This window comes from Xylaria bambusicola (genome assembly GCF_022495145.1).
Source record: "Xylaria bambusicola strain CBS 139988 unplaced genomic scaffold F5B22scaffold_14, whole genome shotgun sequence".
NCBI classification, from domain to species: Eukaryota; Fungi; Ascomycota; class Sordariomycetes; order Xylariales; family Xylariaceae; genus Xylaria; species Xylaria bambusicola.
The window spans coordinates 17720-39010 of NW_025953567.1; the positions used below are offsets into that span (position 1 = coordinate 17720).

Sequence of the window (21291 nt, forward strand, 5' to 3'; positions counted from 1 at the left end):
ATGGACAATCTATACGTGTATGTACGTTTATGAGAAGTACTGTGCAGTAGATACTTACTAATGCACCCTCATCGCCCGACAGAACACCCCGGAAAACTCGCCATATGCAGACATTCCCTGACGCAATGAACGGACAGCACGGATACCTTTTTTTCTCTCTCAAGCCTTCTTTCATAAATTCGCCAAGGGTACTACCCATACTACATAATCATAGCGCAGTTGAAAGCCATCCTAGCGCCTTCGCGTGCTCGGTTCGCTACCGATTCCTGACCCGACTTCCCGCTACCTACCTACTATACACACTTACACTACTCCGTACTTACGGTACACTACGACTGGGTTGCGAACAACTGAAACGAAAGAAACGAGATACTGAAGGCCAACGTATAAAATATTAATCACGCTTGCCCCCCTCCCCTGGCATTCTGGCATCCACGTCGCTAGTTGCTTGTTTGCTCATTAACATTCCTCTCGTTCTTCAGTAATAACTTGTAATTACTCCTTTTTCTTCACACTATCGACGCGCGCTACCATCCCCATAAACCACCCATATTGTTTCTTACACAGACTGTGGGCGTCATCACTCATAGAACGTCGACAATTTGCGCGCCGCTTGGTCCAAGGTCAGGGAAGGCGGGACAACATGTCGTGGACCGGTGGTGGATTCTCGAATTATGACCGCACCGCCCAAGCTACAGCCTCACCGAGGATTACCTCGCCGGCGTACAAGGGACTAGGAGCCGACGGTCATGGCTTAGGCGAGAAGGCATCAGGGTCGCGGTCAAGGGCCAACTCGGAAACTGGCCAGGAGAACATGGAAAGCAATGATCCGGCATCAAGCGGCGAATCCACCGATGACGACGCCGTCGAGTTGAAGCGCCGCGAGTCAATCGTCCAAGAGCTCGCGCGCAAATACACGTCCCAATCCCAGGCTCACTGGACTCCCGGTACCAATCCTTACTTGGATACAAACGAGGACTCAACAATTAACCCACATTCGCCTAATTTTCGGGCCCGGGACTGGGCCAAAGCCATGGTTGAGATGACCGCGAGCGAAGGAAAGGAGTTCCGAACCGCTGGTGTCTGCTTTCAGCATATGAACGTGCACGGTTACGGTAGCGCCACTGACTACCAGAAGGATGTCGGCAATGTCTGGATCGAGGCCATCTCACAGGGGCGCAGGCTCTTTGGCCACAAGGGGACCAAGATTGACATCCTGCAAGACTTTGATGGTGTCGTTCGGAAAGGCGAAATGTTAGTAGTCCTAGGACCTCCTGGATCTGGATGCACCACCTTCCTCAAGGCCATCGCCGGCGAGACCGCAGGTATTTACATCGACGACAAGTCTTACTTTAACTACCAAGGCATCTCTGCCAAGGAGATGCATACGCACCACCGGGGCGAGGCCATCTACACCGCCGAGATAGATGTCCATTTCCCCATGCTGACAGTGGGCGAGACTCTCAGATTCGCGGCTCAAGCCCGTGCTCCTCGCCAGCTTCCAGAGGGTGTAGATAGAATGACATATGCAAACCATTTGCGGGATGTCACCATGGCCATGTTCGGTATCTCACATACCATTAACACAAGAGTGGGTAATGAATATATCCGTGGCGTGTCGGGTGGTGAACGTAAGCGTGTCACAATCTCAGAGGCCACTCTCAGTCGTGCTCCTCTGCAATGCTGGGATAACAGCACCCGAGGCCTGGACAGTGCCAACGCTGTCGAATTCTGCAAGACGCTGAGAACACAGACCGAATTATTTGGCAGCACCGCCTGTGTGTCCATTTACCAGTCTCCTCAAGATGGATATGACTGTTTCGACAAGGTCACCGTTTTATATGAAGGGCGGCAACTCTACTTTGGTCGTACCGAAGACGCTAAACAATATTTCATCAACCTCGGTTTTGAGTGTCCTGCCCGTCAAACAACTCCTGACTTCTTGACTTCCATGACAAGTCCAATTGAGCGCATCGTCCGCAAAGGGTTCGAGGGCAAGGTACCGCGGACACCAGATGAATTCGCCGCCGCCTGGAAGAATAGCCCCGAGTATAAGGCTCTTCAAGCCGAGATTGAAGAATACAAGAAGGAGCACCCTATTAATGGACCCGATGCTGAAGCCTTCCGCGTTTCCAAGCGAGCTCAGCAGGCAAAGAGCCAGCGAGCAAAATCTCCATACACGCTCTCTTATCTCCAACAAGTGCGCCTCTGTCTCTGGCGTGGGTGGCTTCGACTCAAGGGTGACCCCAGTATCACCCTTGGTGCTCTTATCGGTAATTTCGCCATGTCTCTCATCGTCGGCAGTGTGTTCTACAACCTTCAGCCTACGACAGAAAGCTTCTACCAAAGAGGCTCCCTCATCTTTTTCTCCTGTCTCCTGAATGCCTTTGCTAGCGCCCTGGAAATCCTGACCCTATTCGCTCAACGTCCCATTGTCGAGAAGCACAACCGTTACGCATTGTACCACCCGTCGGCTGAGGCAGTCGCCTCCATGTTGTGCGATTTGCCCTACAAGATCGTGAATAACATCATCTTCAACACTTCGTTGTACTTCTTAACGAATCTTCGCCGTGAACCGGGAGCATTCTTCTTCTTCCTGCTCTTCTCGTTCGTGACGACTCTGGTTATGAGTATGATTTTCCGCACTCTTGCCTCGATGTCCAGAACTATTACACAGGCTCTAGTCCCGGCTGCCATTCTCATTCTTGATCTCGTTGTCTTCACTGGCTTCATCATTCCGGTCAACTATATGTTGAGCTGGTGTCGATGGCTCAACTATGTCGACCCTGTCGCTTACTCATTTGAGTCATTGATGGTAAACGAATTTTCTGGACGAGAATTCCGATGCACCGAGATCATTCCTTCGCCGCAACTCTCCGAATATGCTAATGCATCTCCTGCCAACCAGGTGTGCAGCGCTTTGGGCAGCGTTCCTGGTTCACCGACGGTGGACGGAGATCGATATCTGACCACGGCTTTCCAATATTATCCTGCTCACAAGTGGCGAAACCTGGGTATCATCATCGCCTTCACTCTCTTTTCCCTATTTACGTACATGGTTTTTGCCGAGCTTGTTTCTGAGAAGAAGTCCAAGGGTGAGGTTCTTGTGTTCCGACGTGGTCATAAGCCTGCCCAATTCAAGGAGCGCAAAGGAGACGTTGAGGAAGGCGAAGGCCCCCGTGTCGGTCCGGTTGCTACGAACGCTAGCCGTCCTGCTCCGAACAACAAGGAAGCCGGCATGTTGGAACAACAGACAAGTGTTTTCCACTGGGATGACGTGTGCTACGATATCAAGATCAAGGGAGAACCGAGACGTATCCTTGATCATGTTGACGGCTGGGTCAAGCCCGGCACTCTCACAGCTTTGATGGGTGTTTCTGGTGCAGGAAAGACAACACTTCTAGATGCTCTGGCGAGTCGTATTACCATGGGTGTAATCACCGGTGATATGCTTGTTGATGGACGACCATGTGATGCTAGTTTCCAGCGTAAGACCGGTTACGTGCAACAACAGGATCTCCATCTCGCTACTACGACAGTTCGCGAGGCATTGAACTTCTCCGCCATTCTTCGCCAGCCGGCTGATGTACCACGCGAGGAGAAGCTGGCGTACGTCGATGAGGTTATTAGGCTATTGGACATGGAGGAGTATGCTGACGCAGTTGTCGGTGTTCTTGGTGAAGGTCTCAATGTTGAACAGCGCAAGCGCCTCACAATCGGTGTCGAACTTGCTGCTAAGCCACCACTGCTGCTCTTCGTCGATGAGCCTACTTCCGGTCTAGACTCGCAGACCTCCTGGGCAATCTTGGATCTCCTAGAAAAACTGACCAAAGCAGGACAAGCCGTCCTTTGTACAATCCACCAGCCGTCCGCCATGCTTTTCCAACGTTTCGACCGACTGCTCTTCCTGGCCAAGGGTGGCAAAACTGTCTACTTTGGCGAGATCGGCGAAAACTCTCAAACTCTAACAAGCTACTTTGAACGTCACGGCGCGCCACCCTGTCCCCCGACTGCTAACCCTGCTGAATGGATGTTGGACGCTATCGGTGCCGCTCCCGGCAGCCACACCGACCGTGACTGGTTCGAGACATGGCGCGAGAGCCCCGAATACCGCGACGTGAAGGCTGAGCTGCAACGACTGAGAGACAATGCTTCCGATTCCAGCCCCATGCAAGACGACCAGTCCTTCCGCGAACATGCCGCTCCGTTCTCAGCCCAATTCAAGGAGGTCACGCACCGTGTCTTCCAGCAGTACTGGCGCAATCCCACTTACATATATTCCAAAGCTGCTCTCTGTACCTTCGTCTCACTCTTCATCGGTTTCGTCTTCTTCCGCTCTCCCAATTCGATACAGGGTCTCCAGAACCAGACATTTGCCGTCTTCCAGATCCTTACTGTTTTCGGTCAGATGGTTCAGCAGACTATGCCGCAATTCGTCGTCCAGCGATCCCTTTATGAGGTGCGCGAGCGCCCGTCTGGAGTCTACAGCTGGCAGGTCTTCATGCTCTCTCAGATCATTGCCGAGATTCCCTGGAACACCCTCATGGCCGTCATCATGTTCTTCGGGTGGTATTATCCCATCGGTCTGTATCGGAACACTTACGATGACGGCATGACAACACAGCGTGGCGCCCTAGTTTTCCTACTCATCCTCTTGTTCCTGCTCTTCACGTGCACGTTCACGCACCTAATCATCGCGGCCTTCGAAACAGCGGAGGCTGGCGGTAACATGGCCAACTTGCTCTTCACACTATGCCTCATTTTCTGCGGTGTCCTCGCCCGACCCGGCCAGTTCCCGCAGTTCTGGATCTTCTTGTATCGCGTTAGTCCGTTTACGTATCTGGTCTCGTCACTCTTGTCCTTCAGCGTCGGAAACACAGAAGTGCAGTGCGCTAGCAACGAGTTGCTGCACATTGATCCACCGGCCGGTCAAACTTGCATGGAGTACCTGGCGACGCAGATCAGCTATGGTGGTTACCTAGAGGAGGCCACGATGAACAACACGGCAGATTGCCAATTTTGCTCTATTAAAAAGACAAATGATTATCTCGCCCAGACCAGTGTCATCTTCGGTATGTCCTGCCGTACAAACAGCCCCCCTTTCATTCCACACTTTTCTGAATCCTCGCTAACATTTACTTTCCAGAGGACCGGTGGCGCAATTTCGGCCTTCTCTTCGTCTACATCGGCTTCAACATTGTCGGCGCGCTCTTCCTCTACTGGCTCACCCGCGTGCCCAAGAACTGGAGCAAGAAGAAAGCGAAGAAGGAATAAAAGAAAGAAAGCAACTGTCGATCAAGAAAAGAAACACTAAACTTAAAAATCTTTGTAAACTTATTTTAATTACTAGACTGGGGAAACAGCCACTACCTACCGACACCATACCTTTTCTACGCCACAACGTTAGACTCTCATATTATTCCTTTCTTCCGCCGATATTCATCCATTCCACTTGGATACTTGCATATATATACATTTAGACATAGAAAGCGACGGAAAGAGGTAGAGAAGAGGGGTGGAAAATTCTTGCTTGGTTGCGTTAATCCTTTCTCCTCTTTCCTACACGTTATTTATTCTTCACCACCTACAAATTGCCCCTTTCATCCCAGACTATGTGACATAAGTACGTTTATTATTGTTGATGTATCTATAATAGGCATGGTGCCCCGGGTCCGAATTGTATGACAAGCTTCTTCCTGTAAATAGAAACAAGGGGATGTAGTCGGGCAGCCGTTCCTCTTCATGCTAGCCTTTCCTGGCATCTATCTGCACTGGGTGGCGTTAACGGGAATTCGATTTATTCCAAGTATTACGAATGATAATTGAATGAACATCTGGAATCAAATGCCCTCATTCTCCTTGTCTAGTTCTGTTCATGATTTGCTTTCCCTCATCTTTTATCGATGGGAAACATTGAGTTTGGACAAGTCTAGTAGCTCGCTGTGTCCGTGTATATCGAAGTAGTGCAGTGAGGCGGATTCATCGGCGTTGATTTCGGAGCTTTAGGTTATATTATGTAATTAATATCAACTAGTGAGAATCCCATAGAGGGCACTGGGTGGATATACGCGTTGCTTCTTTCTTTACCTATTTCCTGAATCTAATGCATGTTATTTCTTGATCGTATGTTTCCCATGTCCTTATAGTGCATTTTATTTTACGTATAATCATGCCGCTCTTTTATGAAAGCCTTAACGTATATAGCATCTCATTATTTAGCACTTAAGTTGCTATTATTAACTACTTGTCAAGAAAGATTTTATGAGTATTTGGTTCTGTAACATATACTAACTGCGTAACTTTGCAGTTCCTCGCAGTTCTTAGCAAAGCCTCGGAATATTCGACGATCACAAAAGGTTCATACTCTAGGCTTAGAGTGTGCATATCTGTTTCTGTTTTAATCTCTGCTTCGTTGCTTATTGCCTTATATTCTATAAATAGACCTTTCTTTGGAATAAACCCACCTATGAACAGCATGAAGTGTCAACTCCCGTGACTAGATATAATCCAATGTCGCCCTGAAGATATTGACCACTCACTTCTGACAACTGAAGACTCAATAAAAACCATCATAAGGATCGTTGACTAACTCTTCATCACCCAAAACCCATATTTGCTCGACCCATTTTGCGAGACTGCTAGCTTCCTCTATCACAAGCGAGCGGCAGGATGAGACACGATAAGTTTGCCCATAATGCTCCTTATTTCCCCAGTATTCTTCCTCCAGAGGTAAGGGTTCGTGCTCCTGCCGGATATTATAGTAGACATTTGCCCACTGGTATGGACTTAGAAACCAAGACATACGCACCATTAGCTGACGTGTGCCTCGCGGGCGGCCATCCCCATGCAAAACCCAGAATTTTGGGTCGATGCTATTTCGGGCTATTTCAAAGAATTTCTCCGTATGTATGTTCGGCCATCCTGACAGCTCAGTGGAACAGTCGATTGTATCTGTCTCGATCTCCAGGTACCGTAAATTACTATTGGAACTGATTGAGGCGATTGTACGCTTCCATTCCGCCTGCGCCTCAGAATAGGAGTAAAGGGGGGATTTCGGGCGCAAATAGTTTATGAAAACTGAAAACTTGATCTTCAAAGATTTAATGTATTGAAACACGTTGGCGGACGATAAAATTGTGAGGAAAGAGCTCATTCTGCTAATGTGAAGTCCGGCATCCTTACCACTGCCCATCCTGACATTGAAATGATTTGAAGAAAAGAAGGTAAAGGCTGCCTCCTCGCGGAACGCTTTGCTTACGAGAAACAGGCGTGTCGGCGGTTGCCAGCAACTGCAACTTGGAGTATATGCTGCGTGGTACTTTTTACAGAAGCAGCCAGTCCCTGAATACCAGATTGTCATCCTCTTGCAGGGTTGGAACTGGCATATACTGTGCCTTGGGTCCCAGGCGTGAGCAAACATGCGGTAGTCTTTGTTGGAAACGGTCCAGTTGGAAACACAATCGGCAGCAGTAGATTCGGGATCTATGAATTCGTAAAACGGGTAACTTTTTGTGCCAGCAGTGCAACACGCACGCGATCCGACGTGATACTTCAAGGAAGGATCCCACGACACTAGACACGATCTAACATTAGCCTGTCATGATAATTACCGCATGAACAGAGCTGTTGGACTTACCCTCAGTCCACGGGGTTACGAGATCTGTATATTGCAATACTTTCAGTCGTAGCTCTAAAGGCAGCTCTTGGTAACGGGGAAACATGAATGGCATATTATTATCCAGCGAACCCATTAATGTCCTTGAAACGGTGCTTGCCAGGTTACTAAGGACACTATCAGGCCTGTTGCAAAGCCTAATGCTACAACGAGACAACTGTGGCCATCGTCGTAGCGGCTCCACCACGAGGTTAGCTGTCTCAATGGTTTTGACATCGCAAATCAACAATAGCTCGAGCTTTCCCGCCTGGATACCGCCGCCAATATGGGATGCGGTGGCTTCCCATTCATCCAGGATTCGTGCGTCAGCAGGGATAGAGCTATCCAGCTGTTCGCCGGTGTGATAACCCGAGTAGAGAAGATCGCAATAGTCGCGATCCGGTTCGCAGGTGCCCGCATGGACGTGTACCTTGAGTACTGAAAGTGAGTGAAGTGTTGATGACGTGAGATTGCGAAGAGGGAGCAGGGTATGAGTAACAAAGCGATTTGTTGAGTAGATCAGCGAGGACACTTCACTATAAACCAGTCGACATGTCTGTAGTAAGGCCAGTGTAGTGGTCCAATCTAGATGAGGTCCTCGGAGCTCATTAACCCTCTTTGTTCGTCCACGCTTTTCGATTGAGTTTTCTTTATCGAAAGGGACGGTTGCATTGGATATGACCCCAGCATAGAGATAGACCAGCTCTCTAATCCTAGGGACCAACTCGAGAAAACCCACGCGCCGGATAAATTGTGCCTGGTCACTGGCAACGGACATGGCAAAGGAGTCGGCGCAGCGGAAGAGTGCTGCAGCCAATATGGAGGTAGGAGAATGGGATCTATAGGCAGAGGAATGGGCGATCGCCAAGAGTTGGCGATGGGATAGTAACTGTTGGTGACCTTTAGCCTCTACTATGCAGCTGTGGGCCGTGTTGGTCGTCAGTTGTCGGTAGTTTGCTTCAGACTTGCTATTCTCAGGTGAGGAATTATTGCTGTTGGTTGTTAGCTCGATGATGTTCGAATATGCGCGCATCGTCACACGTGCTTGTCGAAAAGTGGTGCGCCCCACCTCCACTCACTTCTCGCCACCAGCCTACTGTTGGACAGAGGATTTGACCATATACCTCAAGGATCGTCACGCCCCTGCAAGCTTTGTTCCTGTCATTCCAAAATCATTCGTAAAGTCAAACATTGACTCATGCCTAATCACTTTCGTAGAAATTTTACACGTTGGAATCATATACAGTCATTGACGACTAAATTTCGAAAACAACATCATCAATGTCTCCTGCTACGTTTCTATAAAAAGTAATTAGCTAGAGTATAGATATTCGTATTAACTATAACACAGTATCAAGTTGGAATTTTCTATCAAATATGTCTAGGATATACGTTCTTATTGAAAAACCACTGACGGCGGCGATAACGACTGTCAATGCGACCAGCGTAGTAGCTAGAATTTATAGTCTAGTATCATCTCCATTAACACAAGAAGAAGTAACGAATAGCATGCGAACACAAGAAGCGCGAGGATTTCTACACAGACTAAGGAATCTCGTTATGTTGCAAAACAATATTCGCTGTTCAGGCAGAGTGTACAAGAAAGCTTTGTGATGCTCCGGTGTGACAACTCTCAAGCCAACTGCATACTCGTATTGACATGCTGAACAACCCTTATAATCCTTCATGACAGAATCTCAGATTCTACCAACTGTTGTAGTTAGTACTTGATCCTCGTAGTTATGCTAGTGAGTGTAAAATATGTAGACCTCAATCGTGACCGGCGGGTATTCTCAGTTTCTTAGGAAACCAGTTGATCTGCCGCATCTGAATGTGGAACTCTTCGAGGGCGTTATGCTTGAAGCTGTATGCAACGGCTTCTAAGCACATTATATCTAGAAGCTTAAACATGGGGACTTCTTCTTCTTCTCTTGTTTAAAGATAAATAAAAATAAAACCCCAATATTTATAGTCCCTTTTTTCTTTCATTTCCAAGGTCTTGTGATGTATTGCCATCTCCTGGTTTCCTTTTCAGTGTTTGGTAGATTTCGGTGTTAACTGAACAGATATTTCATCGATTATTTACCTTTTGCAGAACATCTTGCGCCCGTTTTCACCAAACTTATCCCAGCTGGTCATAATAGCCATTCTCCCATAGATATGGTTAAAGGAACTAGGGCGGACCATAATTATCTCACCAGTATCAGCTGTACAGCTACGCATCTGAGTGACAAGGCAAGTAAACTACCAAGACACCTACAGAGTTGTTAACCCATCTATCGTCCCTTATACAATGTGCACCTGGCTGAACGGATAGCCAGTTAACGGGCGCATTTGATAAAGCCCCCGGCTGCCAGAAGGAAGGGAGGGTCGCGTAGGCCTTTTCCTTTTCCTTTTTCTTTTTCTTCCTTTGATAATCTAGCAGCCTAGCTTAGTTGCAGGTGGCTTGATAAATGCATACGCGGCCGAGGTGACCGGCCGTGAGTCAGCCTAGGTATTACATGTAGCCACGCTAGGCTTCCATGCCTACTGCACTCGGTGCCTATATCCCACACCCAATTGCCAATTGCCAGACCTATTTTGAGGGAGGAAAAGGTTGAAAAAATACGTGTACATCAGTGATGAGTCGGCGCCGTCAGATCCATCTGCCCAATCATATTCCCTACCGCGCTGCTGACACAACCTAAAAGGGCAATCAAGGCAACGCCAGCGCACGCGCGCGCTCTTTACATAGGTAGTATAGTACTAGACTATGTAGTGCGTTGGTCTGGGCCCCACGATCCTTGGCGTGGGCAAGGATCCTTCGGGCCCGTCTTGGAATCCGCCGCCCACTGACCCGTACGTCACGGCTCCTCAGGATCCGTTCTGCAGAAGCGAGATGCTTGTTTGGACGAGGGATTATGTATGTGTGTGAACCATGGCGTCCAATTCTTCATCATCATCCGCTCTGACGGTGTGTCAGAAGCGCGCGATATACTACGACCTCGACATGTATATAAAGACACAGCTCTTCCGCTTGGCTCTCAAACTCAGAATTGCAGACCTCAAACAAACTCACACTATATTGACTCAACGCTACTTTCTTCTATCCGACTGAACAAAAGGAGAATTTCACTTCCACCTCTATCAAATATCATCTAAAATCAAAATAATGCATATCGCCCAGGTCCGCGACTGGTCCGAAGGACCACGCTACATCACCGTCGATGATGCCCCAGCACCCTCCGACAATGAGATCCAGCTCCGCGTCTTGGCAACCGGGCTACACCAAGTCGTCCGCTCTCGCGCATCCGGCCAGCACGCCTCCTCAGGCTCACTGCCACACAACGTCGGCATAGACTGCGTCGGCCGGGACGTCGCCACCGGCAAGCTCTACTACTGCAGCTGGATGAAGCCCAGGTTCGGGACCTTCGCCGAGGTCATCACCGTGCCCAGGGCCGTCGTCCATCTTCTCCCAGACACCATCGACCCTGTCGCATTCGCAGGCAGTGTCAACCCGGCCATGAGCAGCTGGTTGGCGCTGACTCAGCGCACGTCGAACTTACCCGAGAAGTACACCGTGTTGATCCTCGGGGCCACGAGCGCGAGCGGCAGGATAGCGGTCCACGTGGCCAAGACGCTCGGTGCAGGGAAAGTCATCGGCGTCGCCCGAGACGAGGCCGCGCTCGCCAAAATGGAGGGTCTCGACGAATATATCGTGCAGAAGGATCCCATTACCGACACGGATTTCTCCCAGGTAGTGTGCGATGTCGTTCTAGATTATGTCTACGGAGATCTGGCCTTACACGTACTATCTACGGTCAATATCCAAAGGCCATTGCAGTATATCAGCATTGGGGTGCTGTCGCGCAAGGAAGTCGCCATTCCCCCTGGACTCCTCAGGTCGCGCGATATCACGATCAGGGGGTCCGGCCCCGGCGCTATCCCTATGCCCGTTGTGCTACAGGAAGTTAAGAAACTTGTGCCAGCGGTCACAAAGTTGGATCTGTTGGAGGCTCATAGTGTGCCTCTGAAGGATATCGAAGAGGCTTGGCGGGATAAGTCGCTGGCAGGCAAGGGAAGATTAGTCTTCATACCCTAGTTCAATCGCTCATGTTGGAACACTTGGTACCTACAGGCAGGTAACTTCTTCCAACGTCAAGCTTGAACCAAATGTAATGTAATAGCTGTATTAGTTATGGAAGCTACTATAAATGAATAAATCCAACCTATAGATATTTTCAAACTTATTAGGAACTATCTAGCACTAGCAGTATTACCTGTAGAGGACCGTATCATTTCAAAAACACATCCCTGAACGCCAGCCCCTGAATTAACCCCATTGCATCGTCGCGGATTTCTCCCATGCCGATCCTTTCACTGATAGCACCACTCGACCCACCGCTTCCTTCACCTGTAAGATCTCCCATCAGCATGACCTTGATGAATTGCTGACCCTCCTTCGCCCGCATCCCAAACCCCGCACTCGTGAGCCCGTCGATAGCCGGCCTCATCGTCTCCTCGCAGTGACCAGGGAACCTGCTCCCCAGATCGGCCAAGAGCACGCGGTCTTCCAGTTGCTCACAGAATTCTACCGTCAGGCGGCTCTCAACACCTGGGACGTCGGGCTCAGCCGCCTGACGCTCGCGCACCATGTCGACGTAGATCTTGCAAATCTCTTGCTCGTACAGCATCTTTTGCTCGTAGCGAGACACGGCGCTTGCCACGTTCAGCCCATATGATACCAACGCTTGGGTGTACTGGTAGGTAGTTGCTTTCTCCACGCGGCTGCGCCAGTCTCCCTTGAGTGGCCCCGCGAGGAGTGCGATTTCAACATGTTGACGGCGGGCCAAGGGGTTTTTAAGGAGTACGTCTCTGTCGTATGATGAGATGCTGTCGAAGAGCTCCTGTGTATGCGCCCATGCGCAACCGATGTGTGTTCCGTCGGCTGCGTATAAATGCAGCGTTGGTGCAGAGGGGAGGATGAGTTGATCATCTATCGGAGAACGCGGAGGCTCCCTATTCGGCTTCAACGAGGAGATCCAGACGTGCGCTGTCAACGTTCTGAAGTGCAGCGTCTGTTCATTGATCGCTGACGAATCCTGAAGAGAGTATGGGGGCCCCCGGATTGGGGGTGCCTGCATGCCTTGATTGCCGCCTAGTCTCCAGAGCAGAGAGGCAAGTTTACCTGAGCTATCGCTGTCCTGTTCTTCATCAGGAATATCAGCCCCCTGCTGCCCCCTTCTATTCTGTTTCATAGGCTCCCTCCAACGACGCTCAGATTCTTCTTTCTGCGTTACTTCTGCTTCTTGCAGCGGTGCGTATCCTGTTGACAGCAACCGAAACATACTGGAGGCTTTGTCAAAGATGTACCAATCTATCCAAGATTTCCGCTGCTGCCAAATCTCCGCATCAAGGATGAGATAATCACGATAGCTTATCACCGGCCCTTTCCACCCAGCCCAGGACCAGCTTGGGAACCCAGGGCGTCGGGTAACCCATTTGTAGGGGAGCCAGAGTATATCCAAACTGATGTGTTTCTCAGTTAGACCCCAGGTGATCGGTAACTGTCTGTCGTTCGCCCCGCTGATGATTCCAGCAAAGGCTGATAGAATGTCAGAATCGAACGTCAGGTTTCGATCAAGGTACGTTTCCACATAGGTGTTGAAATGATGTCTGTCCCATTTGTCTCGTGGTGCATTTGGAAACCGTACGTTAGGAGGTTCCCAGTTGGTACGGCTGCCGGCCGTGTCCACCTGGAAATGCACGATGCCCTGTGCGAGATGCTCCTGGGCTATGTCCTCTCTCCACCGTATATTGGAGCATCTGTAAATGACTTGCCCTTCGACGAAGAGCAATCGTCTCTTGGAGAAGAAGTATTCCTGATACGTCCATCCCCTAGTGGCCCATTTCGACTGCTTGATGTTTTGATAGCGAATTGGGAGGACCAGTTTCAGCCCCTTGGTTATCTCGGCAGTGAGCTGAGATCTCCCTCGTTGTGTCGGGCGCACACCCGGAAGACCAGCATTAGAGTCGGCACCGGTGGCTGCAAATATTGTTAAGAACGCGTTTTCGTAGATCGTATTCATGGCACTGATTAACAGGTCTTGGAAGGCAGTATCATCCTGAATGATGCAAAGAGCATCCACCCAGAGATACCTCTCTCCCAATTGTTCGGTCAATCTAGCAGCGTCAAGAATAACTTTCGGCAGTTGATCCATAATTGAAAGCAGCCCATTCGGAGCCATAAATGACTGCACATTTTCCTTGAGAGTTCTGAGAGATTGGACGGTGCCCCAGACGTAGCTGAGAGCAAGGTATCGGCCATCTGTAGGTAAACGGACTAAACACTGTTGTTCGACGTCAAAGACGAGGACATGTTCACGAATCTTTCGGAACTGGGGAGACTCGAGATGACGGCGCAATTCCTCGCGAGGCTTTCCAGTCAAACCTCGCGGTTACCTCGAGATAGCGGACATCTTTAGGCATGCGGTCGACGCTGTGCGACCCGTACAACCTCTTCAACTGGAGCTCGCAGGAATGAGGCCCGTTGGGTGAGAGCCAGCTAGCGCGAGTATCTTCAACGGCCCATTTGATTACATGGCAGAGAGGACAATCTCTCGCTTCCTCAACATCCCGCCAAGTCCGAACATCTTTGGTGATCGGGTCATAGACATCGTGCGGGTTTGGGGTCTCCTTGGCCTCCTGTTCGTTAACGAAGAAGTCCGCCGCTGTCAGGTTGAGGTTACGACAGCGGTTACAGAGCGTTGGCTTGCACAACGGCGCAGAGTCGGCACTAGGAAGCATGTTGTTATGATTTTCGCGACACATCATTGAAGAAGCTGTCATGAGCCCATACCCTCAGAGCCAGGCCTGGTACTGGCCCTTAAATGCATTGTTGATATATCAACGTCAGGCCTCCGAGCTGAAGCTTCCTGAGGTCATAGGATCCTCTAGGTGCGGCTGAAATGCTGAGAAAGGTGCTAAGTGGCAGTGCACCACCAGTTAACGTCACTAAGATGCGCTGTGCATAGCTTGCACGAACTCGCATTGACATACAAGTCGTTAGCTAAAGATAGTGGTATTAATTTTGTAGTCGAGGGAATTAATAGGCCCGTATGAGTACCCAGGCAGTGCTTTGCAACACAGGGCGAACCTCCCACACTGCTCATAATATTGTAGGCATTATATGCGTATATACCGAGTTTTATTGTTGATATATTATTATGAAACAATATTTGACGCGTGGCCGCTCTGGTATGAAACCAAAGCTCAAGCCCTATTATCATCATACCCCCAGCTGAACAGCCTCAATCAGCAGCTCAACCTCAGAGTTTTGATGTTTCTCATTATTCAGTGTGCTATGAGAGTATTAGTATCAACACACTCAGATGTTAAGCTTAGGCTGACTATTTCGGTCGATATGTTGTTGCTAAGGCCCTCAAGCTCTTCCGCTTTTCCGGCCGGATAGAGGCGATCTTACATCTAGCTGTTCGATGTCCGTGACAAAGTGTGCATATACCTACGCCGTTGTGCAGAGTTAAGAGTCATATAAGTCTCGTGATTTCTGAGGTGAGCAATTGCGTTCCGCGTCTCACGCTCGGGATATCAACAATGCAGTTGGTCTCACCCCCTTAAAAACACACCCGGACACCAAACCCCTCACCAATTGAAAAATCCGAAGATCTTAAAGCGATTCGCCCAGCTAAGGATGTACATAGCGATAAGTGTCGTTTAGCCAAAAGGGGAAAGTGGAGGATTGGGGTCTCACAAGAGCTCGCATGCAACTCGGTGTGAAGTTGCGAGGTAGATAGATAGATCATCAGGTAGATGGGTAAATACCTAGATTAGCCACCTATGTCAACTTGATCTCGCAAAGAAGGCCTTGGATATCGCCTCGGTACGCCATAGACACGTACGTATTCTACCTAATTCCATGTAATCCGTGTGTTTCGAACAGTCACAGGTGACGATGGCGTTCATCCGGCTCTACAAGGACTCCGACTTCGAAGCGTGCGCGCAGATCGTAGGTGAAGCTCATCCAAACTCCTTACTTGGCAGTACCCATGTCCTTATACACGCGATTATACGAGTTCAGTATCGCAAACCCCATACTCCAAATGAGGGATATTCATTACACATACCTCAGCAACCATAAACATACACAAGCAGACAAGCACACAATTGACAAGACATCAACAATCTGACCTAACATACCTAGTGTATCGCGACTCTCCCACCATCTCTCGCGGCCTCCCCCGCAGCCGCCAAGCTCTCCCCGTACCTCTGGACGCACCCATACACATGCCTCAGCCCTTCTACGTGCTACGTGCTTGACGACGGGACCGGGACGGCCGTGGGATATTGCAGTATGTCGAATCTCTACTATTCCTCTGTAACTCCCCATACACACATATCATATAAAGGGGGGCAGACAAGTGAGACAGCTCCATAGTTCAGCTCAATCTCATAAAGACAAGTCGCCACACACCAAACAAAGCAGTGATACCAACACCCCGCTAACCACCAGCCTCGCAGTCGGTTGTCCAGACGTATACGCCTTCGTAGCAGATTACTCGCGCTACGTGACATCGATTCTCTCGCGCGACGTCGCGAGTCCGGGCTTCGACATCCGGGAGCCGTGGACCGTGCCAGCCGCCACCACCTCCGCGGTAATCATCAACCCCCGCGCATTAGCGCAGAACGCGTACCGCGCCGACTGGATGCTCCTAGGGTCCAACGAGGCCGTGACGAGGCGATGGCGCGCGACGATGCACATCGACCTGTTGCCGGCGTGGCAGGGGCGGGGTTGGGGCCGGCAGCTGATTGAGAGCTTCGTGCTGAGCGTGCAGAAGAGTGGCCAGGATTACGGGGAGGGAGAGCACATCGGCGTGGCCGGCGAGAATAGTAAGGTTGTGGCTTTCTACGAAAAGGTTGGCTTTCGCGTGGTTGAGGGTAGTGAAGGCGACAATAATATTATCATGGTACGGGATATCAACAGACTCTGACGTTAGTCCCGCCTATGTAAAGAATCACGACCAAGACTCTGGATCAATAAGTAGAATCAAGGCAGGCAACGTATCCAAGCGATGCATGGCGGACAGCTGGAGCATGGTAAATATTCAGGAAGAATTGGTCAGAGGATTCATTTATTTTAGTAGTGTAACAATAGTAGGTATATTCCGTACTCAATTGTTTGCGTTATCTCTTTCAATAAGTTTCAGCACCAAGATTTTGACCGACTCCAGAGGCAGCCAACGATCTCGCGTGCCTTCACAGAACGCGTACATTGTACATGTTATTCCGAACCATAGGTTCTCCAAAATCAGACAAACACCTTGGCTCCATTTGTGATATTCATATTTCGGCCAACCCAACCCAAAGCATTCGTTGTCGCCAATATCAACTCCTAAGCCATCCTGATTATGGATTAAAATGGGATAAAATTAGAACATAAAGAAAAAGAAATTGCCACGCTCAATCACGACAATGTGATTATACCCTTAGCGCTGTATGACTCCCAAGCAGGCGATCTAAAAGAAGCATTTAGTGCCATTGAGCAGGCAGCCGTGATGTCCAGCCATGGGGTCGCCTCATATCCCAGATCGAGATATTCACTCAGCTATTAAATCATACCACCTGGTAGACCAGTGTTGTGCGGCATATTTCTGAGCTGCCCCACAGTCATTCTAGATGTGGGTGGGACACTGTTAAGAGGCGAGCTGTTGCCTCGCGGCTTGCCGAAACCCACATTCGAGCCAGCAACATCCGTCATCGCTCTTTGAGGTCGTTTCGAGTGGGCACTGTAACCGTCTCTGTTGCCATTGGTAGAGACACCTCGATGATCCACGCCGTTAGTGTTTTCGCTGAGATGATTTGGCGACATCACCCTACCGTTACGCTCAAAGTTGTCTCGATCCCGAGAAACAAACGATTCCAGAGCCGGACGTGCTTTTGTGCTATCCTGACGCCGTCTCGGGTTGATAGGAGGAAGAGGGGGCGCATCTCGAGTGTTGATATATGACTTGTTATTTTCTGCCGCGTGAAAACCAGAACTAGGCACAGTTACACTGTCGTAACTTAGGTTTTGGGCAACCGGAGGCCTAGGAGATAAATTACGAGGAGTGGGTGGTGCTGAGTTGAACAAAGGCGACGCTCCTGGTGAGATAGGGGAAGGCTGGTCAGATTCATAAGTGCGTGGCACGTATAGTTTGCCGCCTGAGTTCTGGTTTGATGTGTTCATCCTCAGTGAAACATTAGGGTGAGGCTGTGGAGGCATAATTGGTGAACGTTTAATATCAGTCCCTGGTAGCCCAGTTGGGCGCATTGGCGACTGAGAGAAGCGAGCGGGGGTAGTTTCCCGTCCAGTGAATGTATCTCTAGACCGTGTCATTCTATTGTTGGAGCGTGCCTCATAGCTAGATTCAGACTCGCTGCGTTGTCGATCGTTTCGATAATAAAGTGAGTTATCAGGGGAGTCGCCATTCCACAATTCGTCGCTTGGTATACGTTGTTTATAATAGACAGGAGGCGGCTTGTGGTCTCGGCTTGGTGTCCTCGTCCTCTGTTCCATAGCTTCTTTCGCGGCTCTTTGTTGCGGAGATGGGATATCCGGCGGGGGGCCCTGAGGTGCTGGGTAATGTCGAGATTGCGACTCCAGCTCCTTGAGCCGTTGCAGGTCTCGTCTGGCTTGTCGAAATTGACGGAGCCCAGGTGGCTGGCTATCACTGGTGGATTCTTTGTCCTCTCCCTCTTGTGCTAGCCCCCCAGCATCACTCTGCCCCTTTTGAGACTCGCTTCCTGGGCTAGCTGTTCTAGAGCCCCCAGGACTGATACCCATCATCTTGAAAGCCCTGGTCGAGGTTGGTTCCCGGCCACGATCAACCAAGGAGCCTCTGCTACTCCTAGGACGTAAGATGGCGCCGAGGCCACTAGGTCGTGGAAGTGGCGCTAAGTCAGACGCATCGTTGTGCTCTTCTAGCCTATGTGGGGATGAGGAACGACTGTCGGTCTCAACATACGAAGTTAATTTTTCGCGGATTCGGCGAGCACCATCAGCGAGACGGCTTGCGAACTCGTCCGTGTTCTGGTTGTTTGACTCGTTGTGTGAAGATAACTCCACCCTGGATTGAACAGCCCTACTAGAATCCGACATCAGGGACTCGGTATCTGCAAGGGGTTCGGCAACGTCTAGGTCCAGGTTCCAATCACGACTTTGATCTCCGCCCTGCCAGGGGTTGTAACCTGGGCTATACTCAGGCGTAGCTTTCGAACCGACAGTATCGGTAGGAAACCGGGACTCTGTGCCTGCTGTGGGAGGTACGCCAGAGTAAATTGACGAGGCATTGCTGTCAGCTCGGAGATGTTGCCGTACCATAAGGCTTAGACCGGAATCATTTGATACGGGGCCGAGGGTCGGCGAGTCTGTAGGAGAAGGGCCTTTTGATTCAACTGCAAGTTTGTTTAGAATATCTGGGTTAGTAGACGGTTCATCTTGAGATGTCGTAAGAGAAGATGATGCAGGCGTAGGCACGCCAGAATCTCGCCGAAGGGCGGGATGTTCTCTATCGGAAGGCCGTCGGAGATGAATCTGTGGGGATGGCAAGGGCTTGGGTGACATCATTGACGATGTATCGCTTCCATCCGAATCGACCAAAAATGAGGTGGGTTGAGGTACATCCTTTTTAGGTGACTGCGTTACTGTGAATACAGGAGCAGTCGGGGAGTCAACAATCTCTTGTTGAACCGGGGAAGGCGATCTGGACTTTTGCTCAGGCGCGGGTGGGTTAGGACTATCACGAGCCTTCTGTGTTGGCGTCTCTCGTCCTCGTTGCAGTTGTAACTGCCTTTGTGCAAACCTTGATTCGTCATAAGGCTGCGCAGGTTTTTGAAATACTCCAAGAGCGGTAGCCTTGCCTCTATCATTCGGATTGATAGACATTAGAGTATTTTCTTCTGTTTCGCTAATGGGAGGGCTTATAGGTGGGGCACCGCCGTGGTTGGGTTTGCCTTCTGTACTTGGAACTCGAATACCGAGGTTCGGGGGTCCTGTTGGCGAGGCACTTGCAGGAGGACTTATCGAACGAAGGTTAGGTGCGCTAGCTTTAGCCAGAGGTTTTCGCTCGCCGCTCAGCCGGTTTGCGAAACCCACAGAGGGTGATTGTTGACCCAACTCGGGTGTTCGAGTGCCAAATGGTCGTTGCCGACTCATCGTATCTATGCGCGATAAGCCGCCAGGCCCCGACTCCTGCGCGTCTTGGTTGAAAAAACCAGTCTCGTAAAGACGCCTTGTTCGAGTCACACTTCGCTCAGGCCCGGAGCTATAACCACTCGCTGGTTGCCAATCTTTCACAGACGGTGTGGGCTGAAAAGACGTGATTGAAGTAGCGGCAGATGAATGTCTAGCAACAGATGGCGTAGACGACAATGTAGACGAAGTTTCCCGCTTTCGATTGTAATTACTAAAGATAGGCGATTCTGAGCGAGGGGGATCAAGGTCAGACGAGGAATTTCTCTGCTCGTCCTGTGCATCAGATTCATTGTGCTCATCCTGTGACAGCTCCCGCTCCTTCTCGGCTCGCCTCCATTTTTGAAATGCTGATTGTGCAACATCATCATCGTACAGCGCGCGACCACCCATACCACCATCCACGCCTTTGGATGAGCTAGCACCAGCAGGAATTTTATATATCTTTTGACGTCCACCAAAAAGGTTGTTACCCTCGGTAGGTTTGGCGCGACTCATTATACTTCCTTCGTTGAGCAAGTCTGCGTCGTCCGAGTTGTAAGAACCCTTCCGAGCGAAAGGCGGAATGGCCTTGACTGATTCGACTTCGGCAATGTCTCCAAGGCCGCGGAACGAAGACAAATCCATCCTCGACTGTCGCTTAGGAAACAGAACACTGTCATCGCTTGCTTTGCCAATTTTTGTATTCGGGTCGTCCTGCTCCCGCAACATCGAAAATCGTGCAGAAAGCCCAGTCATAAGCAGACTCGTACGAAAATCATCATTGGAGGGTAGTACCGCCGTTATATCGATTTCTTTCTTTTCGTTTTCCTGCGACTTCTTCCCTTTCCTAAAGCCGCGGAAAGGCATTGAAGATTCAGAGTCTTGTGAGGGACGAGGAGCGCCATCCTCATCCTTAGCCTTCTTCTTAGTTCTAAACCGATTCATCATGTCCTTATCTGATCCTTAAACGTGTAAATTGCTTCCGATCGTGATGGGCGACGGGAGAAAAAAAAATCAACACAGGGTGATGAGGTGTACTAGGAGCTACCATTTACAGCTCGCCATCAAGAGAATGATCGGAGAGTGACAACGCGCTGTGAGGTGAAGCAGTTCAAGTGTTGATGCGACGAGTCGGAAATAAAACAAAAAGCAAGCAGCTGTCACAAGCCTTACAGCGAAACCCCCAGTTTAGGGCAATGCCCATCCAAGGTAGTCAGAGCTGGTTTGTGGTATTTCTGCGTGCACGGGAAATTCTCGTTAGTATAATCCTCATAGAAGTGGAAGTGACTGGGATCTTAAGGGGTTGCCAGGGGGTCTGTGACAAGGAAGCCGGGCGTGGCGACCTGGGATTGAAAGTTGGGTTAAGACCCAACAGCCGACGCCCAATTAAGACGGAGCTACCGCAAGACAAACAGATCCGCTTGCACGG

The 21291-nt window shown here is 50.0% G+C and overlaps 6 protein-coding genes across 6 annotated transcripts; 3 read left to right on the forward strand and 3 right to left on the reverse strand.

Moving 5' to 3' along the window:
- The first annotated feature begins 521 nt into the window (after positions 1–521).
- Positions 522–5437, forward strand: F5B22DRAFT_83114 (ABC-2 type transporter-domain-containing protein). The gene is made up of 2 exons (XM_047980605.1): positions 522–5072; positions 5147–5437. The coding sequence occupies exons 1-2, from the start codon at positions 644–646 to the stop codon at positions 5272–5274; spliced, it is 4557 nt and encodes a 1518-aa protein (XP_047832009.1). The 5' UTR covers positions 522–643; the 3' UTR covers positions 5275–5437.
- Positions 5438–6246: 809 nt separating this feature from the next.
- F5B22DRAFT_600977 (uncharacterized protein) lies at positions 6247–8667 on the reverse strand. Its single transcript, XM_047974576.1, has 2 exons — positions 7637–8667; positions 6247–7572 (listed from the first exon to the last, which is right to left on the reverse strand). Exons 1-2 carry the CDS (start codon positions 8430–8432, stop codon positions 6557–6559), a joined length of 1812 nt encoding a protein of 603 aa, XP_047832010.1. The 5' UTR covers positions 8433–8667; the 3' UTR covers positions 6247–6556.
- A 1833-nt stretch (positions 8668–10500) lies between these two features.
- Positions 10501–11861, forward strand: F5B22DRAFT_600978 (uncharacterized protein). Its single transcript, XM_047974577.1, has one exon. The coding sequence runs from the start codon at positions 10806–10808 to the stop codon at positions 11733–11735; it is 930 nt and encodes a 309-aa protein (XP_047832011.1). The 5' UTR covers positions 10501–10805; the 3' UTR covers positions 11736–11861.
- A 67-nt stretch (positions 11862–11928) lies between these two features.
- Positions 11929–14440, reverse strand: F5B22DRAFT_645152 (heterokaryon incompatibility protein-domain-containing protein; the record flags this gene model as incomplete). The annotated part of the gene is made up of 2 exons (XM_047978540.1): positions 11929–14031; positions 14096–14440. 2 exons carry the CDS (start codon positions 14438–14440, stop codon positions 11929–11931), a joined length of 2448 nt encoding a protein of 815 aa, XP_047832012.1.
- Positions 14441–15400: 960 nt separating this feature from the next.
- On the forward strand, positions 15401–16811 carry F5B22DRAFT_600984 (uncharacterized protein). Its single transcript, XM_047974578.1, has 4 exons — positions 15401–15548; positions 15600–15659; positions 15855–16002; positions 16172–16811. Exons 2-4 carry the CDS (start codon positions 15606–15608, stop codon positions 16639–16641), a joined length of 672 nt encoding a protein of 223 aa, XP_047832013.1. The 5' UTR covers positions 15401–15548; positions 15600–15605; the 3' UTR covers positions 16642–16811.
- Positions 16812–17174: 363 nt separating this feature from the next.
- On the reverse strand, positions 17175–21031 carry F5B22DRAFT_83364 (uncharacterized protein). The gene has a single exon (XM_047980606.1). The coding sequence runs from the start codon at positions 20808–20810 to the stop codon at positions 17259–17261; it is 3552 nt and encodes a 1183-aa protein (XP_047832014.1). The 5' UTR covers positions 20811–21031; the 3' UTR covers positions 17175–17258.
- Between the last annotated feature and the right edge of the window lie 260 nt (positions 21032–21291).

Bases quoted from the DNA above. Each gene is read 5' to 3' on its own strand.
- F5B22DRAFT_600978 (XM_047974577.1), top strand. From the start codon at position 10,806: ATGCATATCGCCCAGGTCCGCGACTGGTCCGAAGGACCACGCTACATC.
- F5B22DRAFT_83114 (XM_047980605.1), top strand. From the start codon at position 644: ATGTCGTGGACCGGTGGTGGATTCTCGAATTATGACCGCACCGCCCAA. The intron at 5,073-5,146 runs GTATGTCCTGCC...TTTACTTTCCAG, and splicing joins CCAGACCAGTGTCATCTTCG to AGGACCGGTGGCGCAATTTC.
- F5B22DRAFT_600977 (XM_047974576.1), bottom strand. From the start codon at position 8,432: ATGTCCGTTGCCAGTGACCAGGCACAATTTATCCGGCGCGTGGGTTTT. The intron at 7,573-7,636 runs GTAAGTCCAACA...GATCGTGTCTAG, and splicing joins CGTAACCCCGTGGACTGAGG to TGTCGTGGGATCCTTCCTTG.
- F5B22DRAFT_600984 (XM_047974578.1), top strand. From the start codon at position 15,606: ATGGCGTTCATCCGGCTCTACAAGGACTCCGACTTCGAAGCGTGCGCG. The intron at 15,660-15,854 runs GTAGGTGAAGCT...TAACATACCTAG, and splicing joins TCGAAGCGTGCGCGCAGATC to TGTATCGCGACTCTCCCACC. The intron at 16,003-16,171 runs GTATGTCGAATC...CCAGCCTCGCAG, and splicing joins GACGGCCGTGGGATATTGCA to TCGGTTGTCCAGACGTATAC.
- F5B22DRAFT_83364 (XM_047980606.1), bottom strand. From the start codon at position 20,810: ATGATGAATCGGTTTAGAACTAAGAAGAAGGCTAAGGATGAGGATGGC.